The sequence below is a fragment of the Vombatus ursinus genome, unplaced genomic scaffold (genome assembly GCF_900497805.2).
Source record: "Vombatus ursinus unplaced genomic scaffold, bare-nosed wombat genome assembly UNPS02014798.1, whole genome shotgun sequence".
In the NCBI taxonomy this organism is placed as follows: domain Eukaryota; kingdom Metazoa; phylum Chordata; class Mammalia; order Diprotodontia; family Vombatidae; genus Vombatus; species Vombatus ursinus.
In genome coordinates, this window is record NW_020954576.1 from 62,172,786 (window position 1) to 62,187,034 (window position 14,249).

A 14,249-nucleotide genomic window follows, 5' to 3' on the forward strand; every position below is an offset into this window, starting at 1 on the left:
TAAGACTACTATAAAATTTATGTTCATTTATGGACACCACATTTGAGGAAGGGAATGGAGAAGTTGTAGAATATTCAGGGAAGGCTGACAAGAATGTTGAGGAGACTCAACAACATATTATATGAAGATTATCTAAAGTAATTGAAGATGCTCAGCCTAGAACAACAGACTTAGGGAGAACATGATAGCTACCTTCAATAATCTATTTTTTTTTCATATGGAAACAAGATTAGACTTTTTCTGTCTGTCCTCAGAGGCAGAACTAAAAGCAATAGGTAGAAGGTTGTACTGGGGAAGATAAATTAACACATAAACTAAAAATTAAATAAATTTTAAAATAAACAAAATGAAAATTATCTCATAATTAGAGCTCTTAGAATGAATAGGTTTCCATTGGAGACATTTAAACAGAGGTTTACTGACCATAAATCAAGGATGTTGTAAAGAGGATAGTTGCACAAATATTAGTGAGATTATTTTTATTTTTGCTTTTGTTGTGGAAATGGGGGTTAAGTGACCTGCCCAGAGTCACACAGCTAGTACATGTCAAGTGTCTGAAGCTGAATTTGAACTCAGGTCCTCCCAACTTCAAGGCCAGACCTCTAACCACTGTACCATCTAGCTGCCCCATATTAGTGATATTATTATGACTCCCAAATTTCTATTTCCATCCTTGACTTTTATCCTGTGCTCCAGGCCCAAAGTTAATATGGGTCACAGACCACGTCCATGTGTATGTCTCGCCTGAACCTAAAAATTGATATGTCTAAAACCAAATCCATTATATCCCTTAAAATCTGTTCCTTTTTTTTTTTTTGATGTCACTATATCTCTCTTTGACAGCCATTCAGTTCATGTTTTAATTTCAAAATTTTGGATTTATCTTTAGTTTTTCCTTCTTTTACTTACTAAATCTTTAACTTCTATTTCTACAGAGACAGAGATAGAGCAACTAGGTCATGTAGTAGATAGAGAGTTGGACTTAGAAGTCCTGAGTTCAAATCTAACCTCAGACACTTCCTAGCTGTGTGACTCTGAACAAGTCAATTAATCTCTCTCTGACTTAGTTTCTTCATATGCGAAATGGGGACAATAATAGCATTTACCTCCCAGGGTTGTTATAAGGATAAAATGAGATATTTATAAAGCATTTTGCAAACTTGAAATCACTACACAAATTCTAGCTGCTCATCACGATCATGATCATCATCAACATCATCATCATCATCATCATCGTCATCCTTTCTGGCATATATTTTGTCTCCATCTGCTTCTATTGCTCTTGCACCACCGTATTGTAGGCTTTCATTACCACTCATATGCAACATTAAAATAGCTTTCTAGTAGATCTTTTTTTTTTTCATTTTCTTTCCACTATAATCAATTCTTATCACTGACAAATTTATCTTTTTTATGCATTTTTCTGGTCATTTCACTCATCTGCACAAAATATAAATAGTAGATTTGGAGTCTTGAGTTAGAATCTTAAACTCTATTTACTGCATTAAGCAAGTCCCCTAACCTCTCTGGGCTTTTTTCATATCTATAAATTGGAGGAATTGGACTATATTCAAGGCTCATTACAGACTTGGCCATCCTTTCTTTCCCATGTTACTTCATGCTATTTACCTTTATGTGTTGTATGCTACAGTCAAGCTGAACTACTAGCTCCTGAAAAACATGCCCTGTACTTTCTCATCCCTATACTTTTGGCTCAAGATATTTCCTATGCCTAAAATTCCCTCTTCCTTCCACCTACACTATGTACTACCTGTTGAATTCTGATTTTTTTTTAATGTTCAACCAAAATATTATCTGTTCCATGAATCCTTGCAGTATGGGCCTTCCTCTCCTTGAGTAAAATATAGTCCTTTGCTTTTATCTTCTTTATACACTCATGTATTTTTTCTACTCTGTTTTGATTTTTCATCCTGCTATAAGATGATGAGTTTAATGAGGGTGGGGACCATGTTATACTTAGAATTTCTATTTCCCCCACCCCTTAATATACTGCTCTACCCACAGCAGGCATTTAATAAGTGTTTGCTTAATTGAAAAAAATGAATCAGAGTTAGTCAGAGAGAAGTTGAAGATGGAGGGGATGAAATGGAAAAATATAGCTATTTTGTGGAACAAATTGTATACCTTTCTTATAAAATTTCAAAACTAAAAATTTTTAGCTTTAAATGATGTAAAAAAATTAATGGTGGGAGAATTTTATTTTCTTATAAAACTATTTCCATCCCTCAAGTATCATATGGACTTGTGTAGATTTTTTATTTTAACTTGACAATTGTAACTCTTAGACACATATTGCAAATTAACAATGAATTGGACCTAGAATTGAAGAGTATGAGAAGAATGGGCTGGAATTCCTTTGAGAAATTGCAAAGTCCTTTTAATGACCTCGAGATTCCCCCTAAACCAAATTCCCATCTCTTTAATACCAAATATTCTTTTGTATGTTGTGTGGCAGAAAGTAACAGAACACTCCAAAATCTAAAAAAAAAAAGATTAAAGTGGAGGCTGATTCTGAGGAAAAAAGAGAGGCAGATAGTGGGCATACGCAGACTACATTATATGACAAACATGAAATTCCTTACGACAGAAATATCATAAGACACATCATCAAAAGGTATGGTTGAGAAATAACATGAGTTGATCACATAGTGAAAATAAGTGATAACTAACAAAGAGCATACATGCTCCATAGGCTCAGGCAAGGTGGACGCCCCGTGTAGATCATACAGAAGGACATGGACAAGAATCTTTTTTGTTTTGCTTTGGTGAGGAAATTGGGGTTAAGTGACTTGCCCAGGGTCACAAAGCTAGTAAGTGTTATGTGTCTGAGGCCAGATTGGAACTCAGGTTCTCCTGACTTCAAGGCCAATGCTGTATCCACTGTGCCACCTAGCTGCCCCAACAAGAGTCTTAAATTGATAGGTTACAATATACATCACTGGAGAGAAGACTTCCTATTAATGTGATCCACCTCATAGAGTAATAACATAAATCTATCAACAAAATTTTGAATTTATGGGACTGAGAGATTCAATTTCAAAATAACTGAAAGCATTTTCAGACAAAAGTCTAGCATGTGAAAGGTGGTAGGACTTTAAGTATGATGTTACAACAATAATTGTTCCTAAAAGCCTAGCTTTCAGGAGGCTGGACCCAGCTAAAAGAAGAATCCAATAAAGAATATCTTGGAGATCTAGAGCAATCAGCCCCCTAATCAATGAAGAAACCAAAGCCCCCTTTGAGTCTGTAGTCCATCAAAAGGCTACACAAGTTCTGTCTACATGAAATAGGCACAAAAGGTTATTGGACACATAGAGATGCAGTCACTGAGCCAGGGGATCAGCACCATCTTTGATTTGCCTGGACCTTTAAGACTAGGAAGATCTGCAAATGTGGGGTTGGCCAGGGAAAATCTAAATCATCCTTTGCAAAGACTGTAGTTCACAGAAAACTTCTCTCATAAGAAGCATCTGGGACCCCAGTCTATTTCTGCTGCATCTGCTTCAGCTTTTTATTCTACACTCAGTCTCTCTCACTCACTAATCCATCTTTTTAATCCCCTTTGTTATATGTTGGTCTGCTACCCCAACTGATCCTGTTGTAAACCCCTGCCTGGGACCAAAGCCTTATTGCTTGTCTTGCCAGTGATCTAACCAATTTTAATCTTGGTCCTTCTCCCTGCTTCTCATGTAATGTGCTCTGTTTCAACTATCTCACCAGTTAGTCTTTTCTATCCTAATTGAACTTTTATCAAACCCACCTCAAAAAAAAAAAAAGGCAGCAGCAATTCAATTCTATTAGAAATGATTAATGATTAATTAGAAATGATTAAAGGAAAGGGGGGAAGGGACAATTTTCTAAGTTTTGCAAGTATAGAGACAGGGAAAACTTGATTGCATGACAGAGAGGTGAAGAGAAATACTCCAAAGCTGAGATGGTACTAATTTTTTTTTCAATTTCTGGGAAGAAAAAGTAAATCACTTTGTAAAGAGAACAAGGGGTTGGACTAGATGACCCTTTCACTAGATCCCTTTCAATTTATGGATTCTGTAATTCTAAGTCCTAGTAGGACAGCTAATTGTAGAGTGCTATAGGACTGACTGCCATCTTAACTGAGGTTTCAATGCATCCTAGGCATGTAAAAAATCACATTAGAATTTGGAGGGGAATTAAAGATAATCTAATCCAATCCCTTAATTGTATAGAATTGGAAGCTGAGGCCTAGAGAAATTAACTTGCCATTAGTTAAGTGAATTAATGATTCTTAATCTCTTCCTTATAAAAGATAAAGTCTATGAATTGTGATTCTGTATGTGATGAATAGCTTCCTAATTTCATAAAGGAAGTCAACAGGAAAATAGAATTAACATTATATTTATAGTAAATTTTTATGAAATGCACTTGCTCTTTAAATGAAGAAATACGTTTGTCATTTACCATCTTTAGTAATATGTCCTTGAAATTGTTCTAATAAAGAAAATTAATAATATATACACCAGAATTTTATAAAAATATTTTTCCACAATCCAAGAATAGCCTTAATATCATTAAAATAATTTAAAATAATTTAAAGATCAGCACTTTTTTAAACACATCCCAGATGGAGTTCAACATTCAAATATTAGAAACTTTCATTATAAATCTAAATAGCAAAGGGTTTCAGAATGCCTTTTTCACTATTTGACAAATTTTCATTGTGAAGAGGCAAAAGTAAATAATTTTCTTGCCTTCTTTAGATCTAAACAGTGCCGAACATGACTCATACCTCCAATGACCCCTTTTTCTTTGATCAGCTCTGTTGTGCCACTGGATGGATTAGATGCCATCACCTTGGATGTATTAATAGATTCCAACAGGGAGACAAATTCTAGAAAATTGGATTCATTTGGAATTTGCCCTTCCTTAGCCTCCAGGTCAGATTTAGAAGTTGGCAATGTCTTCTCCTTATCACTTGGGAGTTCTGTGGGAGTTTTACTTAATAGAACATCTGTCCCACTATCCACACTGAGGACACGAGCATGTCTTTTTTCATGAACTGTTTTACAAGATGATGGGTCAAGACTATCCTGCCCTTCCTTGTCCACTTCCATTTTGCAGGTCAGATTAGATGCCACCAGTGGAGTTGTTTCCAAATCGCCAGTTGGGGTAACATTGCATTCCTTTGCTGCATTGTCCAGCTCTCCAGATTCATAGCCAGAGCATGGATTAGAAGAAACATCCACCATTAATCTCTCTGAAGTCTTTTCTCTTTCACTAATTTCTGGACAAGCATTACCTCCACCATCTTCTGACAATTCAAAGGTGATCACAGGAATTCTGATCTGTTCATTGTTTTGAGGATGAGTTACATCTGTGACAGATGGGTGAGCATCTGGTCTTGTTCCCATTTTCTCTGTGCCAATCACTTTCAAATGTAGGGAACTTTCTAATTCAGTCATGGAGTTGGGAGTACTGCTCATTGTGATAACTATTTTGATGGGTTCATGCAGACTCAAAGGTTCTCCAGGGAGAGAACTATCAACAAGAGTGATGGCAACCTCACTGTCTGAACAGTCAGCTTCCTCATTTAAAGATTGATCTGCCTGACAGGAACTGTTCACTGGCTCTTCCTCCACCTGTTTGTTGATGACAGTGTTACACTGAGGACAGCTACTGCTCAGGCTGTCCTGAGGGGATCTACTTTGTAATTGTTCTCTTTTGGAACCCTTTGGCTGGCTTAAAGGTTCTGTGATTAGCACTGAATTCTCACTTCCCCAGGGCTGGAAAGCAATACCAGTTCCTAGTACATCACATTGAGACAAGGAGAGATGTGGCAACTTTTTCATCACCTCTTTGCCCACCAAAACATCCTCTGATCTGTGGTGATGAGGACGCTCTACCTTTTCTCCTTTTCCTCTTACTTCATTATTGATCACTGTTTCCATGGCAACTGGCTTCACTAATATTGCTGCTGTAGTCACGGTATCTGACATGTTTGCTGTAGAGACAGGTAAATTTTCTGTCTTGATACATGGTGAGGTAGATGACACTGGTGCTATAGGCTGATCTTCTGATAGAATGACACCTGGAATAGACAAACAGTCTGTCACTGACCAGCACCTGAAATGCATAGTATCCCAATGCATCAAACACTAATGAAAAGTAAAAATAGACCAGCATCAAAGACAGGTGAAAGCTTGAAATGGAGGAGAGAAAAGCCTCCATCTTGAAACTGTTTTAAAATTACAATCTTTAACTGCATTCCAGACACCCAATTTTGTACCTTATGGCACTTGGTTTTTGTTTCATGACTGAATCTGAAGGAGAATAATTATGACTTGCAAATTTGTATAAATGATTCATGGAGCATCCAAAGCACTTTCACATATGCTAACAAACACATTTCTGTTGGTGATGAAAACTGCCTAAAACCAAATTTATTTCTTTCCCCCAAAAGCCAGTTTTTCCTGCTGAATAGAGAATTCTATGACTATAAATGGTGCTATTATTCTCCTAATCTCCCAAGTGTAAAACCTAGGTATCTTCATTGATTCTAATCTCTCCCTTGAGCTCCACCAAACATTTAAAATTCTTCCTTCAGGCCATTTCTCAGATTTGTCGTTTTGTTTCTTTTTCCTCTACTACCATCCTAATTCAATTGAAATAAATAATAAGAAGTGAATAGCCAACAAGGCACAAATTCATTGCCAATCTTGGAGTCAGGAATACCTAAATTTAAGTCTGCTTCTGACATTCTAGCTATGTGACCACAGGCAAGTTATTGAACCTCTCAGTGAACCAAATACAGTTATCCCTTCCACATGGGAGTGGTTAAGGGTGTGGTGCCCCAAAGATCTGGAAAAACCATATAAAAATTTTTGGCCCTCTCTTCATGCCACAGAAAAAGTATGAATTTTTTCTTTTCTTTTATGGGGTGGTCACAATGCCTTATTGTAAAATTTGGGTTGATATTATATAATACCATACATATATTTTATGCATTTCTGAATTTCTAAACTTTTTCTGTGTCATCAGCTGGCCTTTGTGTATTGTCTGAAAAACTTCCAACCAATTCCCATTTAATTTCTTATGATGACCTGTGATATATAGAAATCATGATGGGGAAAGTTGCGATGTGGAAGGGATAACTATAATTCTTTAAGACTCTAAGTTGTTGATTATTTGACAATTTAAATCAGTTGAGGTGGTTTCCATACTTGGAGTTCCTCACACTGACTAAATCACAGGTTTGATAACAAAAACTCAAGATTCAGGCTTTAGAACTTTAAGTTCACAAATCACTTTACATAAATTATGTAATTATGTAGATCATATACACATTATATAAACTTCAAAATATCTATGAAAAGTGCTACAGATATTAATATTCTATTTTACAGATGAAGAAAGTGAGGCTTAGAGAGGTCAAATCTCTTGCCCGTTTAGCTGGTGACAGAGATTAGATACGAACCCAAATTTCCTGACTCCAAGTTCAGCGCTCTCCCTACCATGATATATTTTATCAAGTACTTATTATAGGCAAGGTGCTATCCTAGGTACTGAATTTCAATACTATCACCTAATATTTCAAATAGAAGTCACCTAAACTGGATTCATTATCTCTAGTCTATTCCTCTTAGAATTTATCTTGTACTTTGATTCCAGATTAATGTTTATAAATTAAAATTAAAACACTCTTCAATCATCTCCTTCTCTTGAACAAAACCATTCAATGTCTCCCTGTTTCCTATAAGGTCCAAACTCCTTAGCTTAGCAGTTAAAGTCCTTCACAGTTTTGCCCCTATCTTTTCAGTATTATCTCCCACTACTCCTCTAAATATCTTCTCCACTTTAGCTGTGTGACCACAGGAAAGTTATTTAACTCCTCAGTGAACTAAATACAGTTATCCCTTCCACATGGCAGTGGTTAAGGGTGCAGCACTCTTCTAATAGTCTTCCACCCTCCCCAAATGTGTTGTTTTTCTGCACCTTTGAGCTTGTTATTTCTTTTACATGGAATTTATTTTCTTCATCACTTCTCTATCACCTGCTGGTATCTAATCCATTTAGTGCACAGCTGAAACCTTACTTCCGTCATTAAGATTTTCCTCGATAAATTCTCATTCTCTCTCCCCCTCCCCCTCCCCCTCCCTCCCTCTCCTTCTCCCTCTCCCTCTCCCTCTCTTCTTCCCTCTCTCCCTCCTCCTCCTCTTCCCTCTCTCCCCCCTCCCCTAAAATCCTAAATCATTTATTATTTGTATAATATCACTTGGCATTTACATAATACTGGAGGCATGTGTTTTATATCACTAACTAACTTATAATCAATCAACAACCATTTATTAAGGACTTACAATGTATTAGGAACTGTTCTAGGTACTGAGCACATAAAGACAAGGAAATTCTCTTATTCTTCCCTCATTTTAAATACCTAGAGGACAAGAACTGTGTTTTATTATTATTTTTTTGTCAGCTACTGCTATCTATCTCTGATACTACACTTGAGGTGCGAGGGAAGAAAATATCTTAGAAATCACATTCTGAGCAAGATGTTCAATTTTGTTGTTGCTTTTTGCCTTACTTTGTATCTCAAGTGCTTAGCACTGGTCTTGGTCCATAGTAGTTGTTTAATCATAATAATAACTAAACATTTATATAGCACTTACTATGTTCTAAGCACTATGCTAAGTGCTTTACAAATATTATCTCCTTTGATCTTCATGGATGCTATCTGCTATTATTATCCCAGTTTCACTGGTGAGAAAATTAAGGCAAAGTTAAATGCATTGCCCAGGGCCACATAGCTAGTAAGTGTCTAAAGCCATATCTGAACTCAGGTTTTCCTGATACCAGGTCCAGTGCTCTATGCAATGCACCAGCTAGCCTTCCCCAAATTAATTATTATTAAAATTTACTTATCAATGCTTATCAATGATTATTAATAGATAGTTGTCCACTTGGCTTGACTTGTTGAAGTAAGCAAAATTTGGGGACAAAATATAATTATGGGACATAATCTTATCTAATTGACCCAATCTATAGATCCTCTTCCAGAAAACACACCCACAAACACGTACACAATGAAGCTCTGTTGTTTAAATCTCATGGGAAGAACACAGAGAATCCACACAAAATCACAGAGAATGCAAGATCATTATGAAAAGCCAGTACCACTATGGAAGCTGGAGCTACTTCTTTTTTAAAAATTTTTTTAAATTTTATTTTAGGCAATTGGGTGGAGCTACTTCTGACCCAGTCCCAATTTGTCCTCTCTTCTATGTACCTAAATGATGGTCCAATGCAAGTAATCTAAACAGTCACCAGTGACAGTGAAACTCGGACATTGTCTTGTAAGTACCACCTTCAATCATTGTCTTATATCACAACCAAAGCCAGATCATTCCATTCATTCACTTAAACATTCATTCAACAAACACTTATTAAGCACCTACTATCTACAGAGCATTGTCCTAGCTACTAACAAGGGAGATTTAGATTTTAAATAAAGCATGGTTCCTTTCCTAATGAAGGGTACAGTCTAGAAACTGGCTAAGGCACAAAAACAGATAACTGTAATATAAAATATTTCATGAAAAGTGCATTAAACTTCAGAGGACCTTATAGTGAAACATATTCCTGTGTTTCAGGAGAGAGGTATTGGACAATACATGCAGAGTGAGACCATGTTGATTTGTTTTGTTTCACTGTTCTTTGTTATAAGGGGGCATTCTAATTGGGGGAATGTAGGCCTTGGGAATGGAAAGTGATGTGAAAAACGTGGCATTAATAAAAGATTCTTTAAAAAGAAAAGTGAATTAGCACTTCGTTCTGCACCTTTATATGTGAGAGCCAGGCTTAACCTAGGAAATGACATTTGAGTTGTGCTTTAAAATAGGGGCAGCTAAGTGGTACAGTGGATAAGTGGCCCTGGAGTCAGGAGGACCTGAGTTCAAATCTGACCTAAGACACTTAACACTTACTAGTATGTGACCCTGGGCAAGTCACTTAACCCCAATTGCCATAAAAAAAAAGAAAAAAAGAATGGATAAAAATTCGATAAGGAAAGAAGGGCAGGGAGGACATTTCAAGCATGAGAATAGCATTTTCCCACATGGACTTGGGAAAGTTCAGGGTTTATTCACACAATAGATAGTCACACAGAGACATCCCTACTCTGACTTGTAAATTCCTCATGTAGGCATTTAGGCAGGCTCCAGACACATTTCCTTTACTACCTTGCCAGAGCAACCACAGGCACACTCTCCTTTTGCTTACCCTTTCAAAACTTCTCAACTCTTGAATCATAATGAAATCATTTACTGCCATTGCTACTGGAAAAAAATGTGTCAATTTATTCCCCTATGGTACTACTCACCAAAACCGTAACCTTCTAAGCCAAAATATCCCTCCCTGGGCACCGCTCCCCAACATGTGTTGTTTCCACTTATTAGAATATAAGTTTCTTAAGAACAGAAACATCTTTGTTTTACATTTGGATCCCCAGTGTTTTGCACATAGTAAACACTTCATAAATGCTCATTCATTCTATTCATTGAGAATCTACAACTAAGCAGTTCAACTAGGTAGTATCCTCTGCCTTTCAATCACTTCCCTCTTTTCTTTTTACTGTTCACAACTAGATATTCATCAATTTTAGGTCATCCCTAGATGTTTCTTCTGCTGAATGCTCCTATACAAAGTCATACAACTGTGCTAAGTCCACTATAAATAAATATATTTAATCTCAACAGGATTCTTGGTGCTTCAAGGTGATTGGTTTATTTTCCCTGACTTATTTTCCTCTGTCATGTTCTCTATAGGGACTACCTCTTATTATCTCCTCAAGCCCCCAATGCCATCTCTGCCCCTCTCTCTCAGTAGATGACCACATCTCCTACTTTATAGAGAAAATGAAGATCTGCCTTGTTCTTTCCTCCTTTTTTATTTTGGATACCTCCAATTGACCAATAAATGAAAAGAAAATCATTTGTAAAGTGCCTAGTAGGTGCTATCTATGCACTGGAGATACAAAGACCAAAACAGAACAGTCCCTACCCTCAAGGAGTTTGTGTTTTGTCAAGAGAGACACACAAAATATATTCATGATAATTCTGTTATTTGGTGGGGGGGGGGGGGAGAATGGGAAAGCCCTACTAGCTGAGGGAATCAGGAAAAGCCTCATATAGAAGTTAGAGCTTGAGCTGAGTCTTGAAGGAACCTAGGTATTCCAAAATGTAGAAGCACAGAAGGAGTACATTCCAGGCATGGAGGATAGCTGATGCAAAAAAGGCCCTGGAGTCAGGAGATGGAGGGTCATGGGTAAGCAACAGCTTGAAGGTCAGTTTGGCTAGACATTATCAAGACATATTAAAATATGGTGGACCCTAGACCAGCAGTGGTGTCTGGTAAGGATCTGGCTCAACCCAGGAAAGGATCCACTCCTTCAGCAGAGACACTGTTCCCTAGGGGGAGCAAACCTGGAAGAATAATGGAGTGACTCATCTGTCACTGATGGCACATCCTACAGTGAGCTTCCTGAAATAGAACACAGTCTGTCCAAGAGGGTAAATCTTCTCCCCTCCTTGAATTCTGCTTCTCTCATCCCTGGCTCCCACCTTCCCTCTGACTCCTGGTGTGTGCCACTTGACCAAGTGAGAACTGTGCCAATAAGCTGGCAAAGAGAAGTTTAGTTATTTTAATGTACTAATACTGGGATGGTAGACAACTGATTTACAGAATAAAATACAAACATTACTTATGTTGTCATTCAAGGCTCTCAAACTCAGGCCTGGGCTTCCTTCCTAATTTATCTCCCACAAGTCTCCCTGCAGGTAATCTTCACTCTAATGTTAACTGAAAGGTTAACTAATTCGTTGGTTGCTACCAAACAAGCAAACAAGCAAATGGATTAAGGGTCTACCACATGCTGAACACTGTGCTACCTGCTGGGGATAGGAAGACAAAAATAAAAGTTTTGCATTCAAAGGACTGACGTTCTGAAGAAGGAAACAACAAGTATATCCATAAGTACGCACAAGGTAAATGCAAGGTTATTTGGGAGGAGAGACATGAGCAGCTGGGAGGACCAGGAAAGATACCATTCTCCTTGCCTTGAAGCCTCTCCCCCTTCTCTCCATTTCATCAACATCCTGTTCTTCATGCAAACCTTGCTTTAGTTTCACGTCCTCTGTGAATGCTCTCCTTACTACCCCAGTTAGCTTAGATGTGATCTCTCTTGCCTCCAAAGTCATAGCATTCATTTGACATTATTACTGTATGTGAAGCTTTATGGTTGTTAACTAATTTTGACATTTAACTTATCTTTCCAAAGAGAATCTAATTTCTTTAATATCAGCTTCTACCTCATACCTCTTGCTTTTCCTAGCACTTAGCACAGTGCCTTCAATCAATCAATAAACAAGCATTTATTAAGTGTCTGTCAGGCTTATATACTATTCTTGATATTTGTCAGGCCCAGTTCTAGCCCTGGAGATAAAAAGATAAAAATTAAACATATTTTCTATCAAAAGAGACAATGGGCACATAAATATGAAACACATGCAAGATAATTACAAAGTAATTTTGGGAAAGGGGAAGGCACTAATAGCTGGGGAGATCAGGAAAGGCTTCACATAGGTGTATTAGAACAGTTATGAAGAATATGAGGAATCTTAGGAGGCAGAAGTGAAATTGAAGTATATTCTAGGCATGAGGGACAGCCAGTGCAAAAGACAGAAGATGGATTGTCATGGAAAGAACATCAAAAGGTTAATTTGGCTGGACCCTAGAGTGTGAGAATGGGAAGAATGTGTAACAAGGTTGAAAATGTTGACTTGGGCCAAGTGGTAAAGAGCTTTAAAAATTACACAAAGGAGCTTATAATTGGTCTTAGAATCAATAGGAAGTTATTGTAGTTTACTACTATGTTCCAGATATTATGTTACATGCTGGGGATAAAAATACCAAGAAAGCAGGAAGGAAGGAAGGACAGAAGGAAGTAAAGAAGGAAGAAAGAAGAATTCTTACCTTAAATGAGCTTATATCCTATCAATTAGGAGGCTACTGCAGATGATAAGAAATGATAAGGGAAGGAAACAACAGGGTGTCTTTGTGGGTTTAGAAATGGGGGGAGGGATGTGAAAGATAGTGTGAAAGTAAAAACAGCAAGATCTGACAATTAACCAGATATGTGACATGAAGGAAAAGGATGAGTCAAGGATAACACTAATTGAACTCAACTAACTGATAGGATAGTATTACCCTTGATATAAAAAGGGAAATTGGGAAATTGGGAATGAGTTTGGGGGAAAATATGAGTTCTTTTTTTAGATATGATGAGCCTGAGGTGCCTATGGTATATTCAATTTGAAATATCCAATAGTCAGTTGGAGTTGCAGGAATGGACCTCAGCAGAGAGACTAGGAATACACACACACACACACACACACATGCGCGCGCACACACACACACACACACACATATATAAAATGCACACACACATATTTGAGAATCCTCTGCATGGAGATAGTAACTAAATCTATGGGAGCTGATGAAATAAAATGAGAGAGTATACAGAAAGAATAGAAGAGGACTCAGAGCAGAGTATTACACATAGATAAGTGTCTGTCCATTGATTTGTCTTTAATTATATGCTGCTTTGTGACATGTCTTGAAATACTGGTTTGTTCAAATGATTGCTTTGAAGCTTCTTAGTGATCATATCATTTTACAACTACTCTATTTATTTTTAATATGAAAAAACTGGGGCCTCAAAAAGATATATGACTTGCCTAAGATCAAATATTTAGAAGACATGTGATTGAATTAGGATTTGAACCCAGGAATTCTGACTCCAAATCTCCTGCACCATGCTGAGACTATTTCACATATATATATTTCTTGTTTCTCTAACTACAATAGTTACTATATCAACTATTTTTACATTACTTTGCAATCATCCCAGAGCCCAAGACAACATTGGGTATGTAGCAGGGACTCATTAAATTCTTGTGGAATGACTGCTGAATGCCAGTTTGGCTGATTTTGATAAATGTTTATATTGATCATTTCAAAACAATGTAATAGCATGTAACCTGATATTCTTCAATATTTCTAATCTTGCCATCTGTTTTCTGTTGGGACGACATAGTTGACTTTGATGAACTCAATAACACCACAAAGTTATACTGTTAATATGTGCCTACATGCTAATGTTCTGTTTGTATTGATGACATGAGAGCATGACCCCT

General features: G+C 37.1%; 1 protein-coding gene across 1 annotated transcript in view; it reads right to left on the reverse strand.

Moving 5' to 3' along the window:
• The window catches only part of LOC114049455 (pecanex-like protein 2), a 369,169-nt gene that overhangs the window by 330,942 nt on the left and 23,978 nt on the right, over nt 1-14,249 (reverse strand). The window contains exon 5 of the mRNA XM_027870706.1: nt 4,787-6,085. Coding sequence (XP_027726507.1) covers nt 4,787-6,085 — 1,299 coding nt within the window. The remainder of the gene's footprint in view (nt 1-4,786; nt 6,086-14,249) is intronic.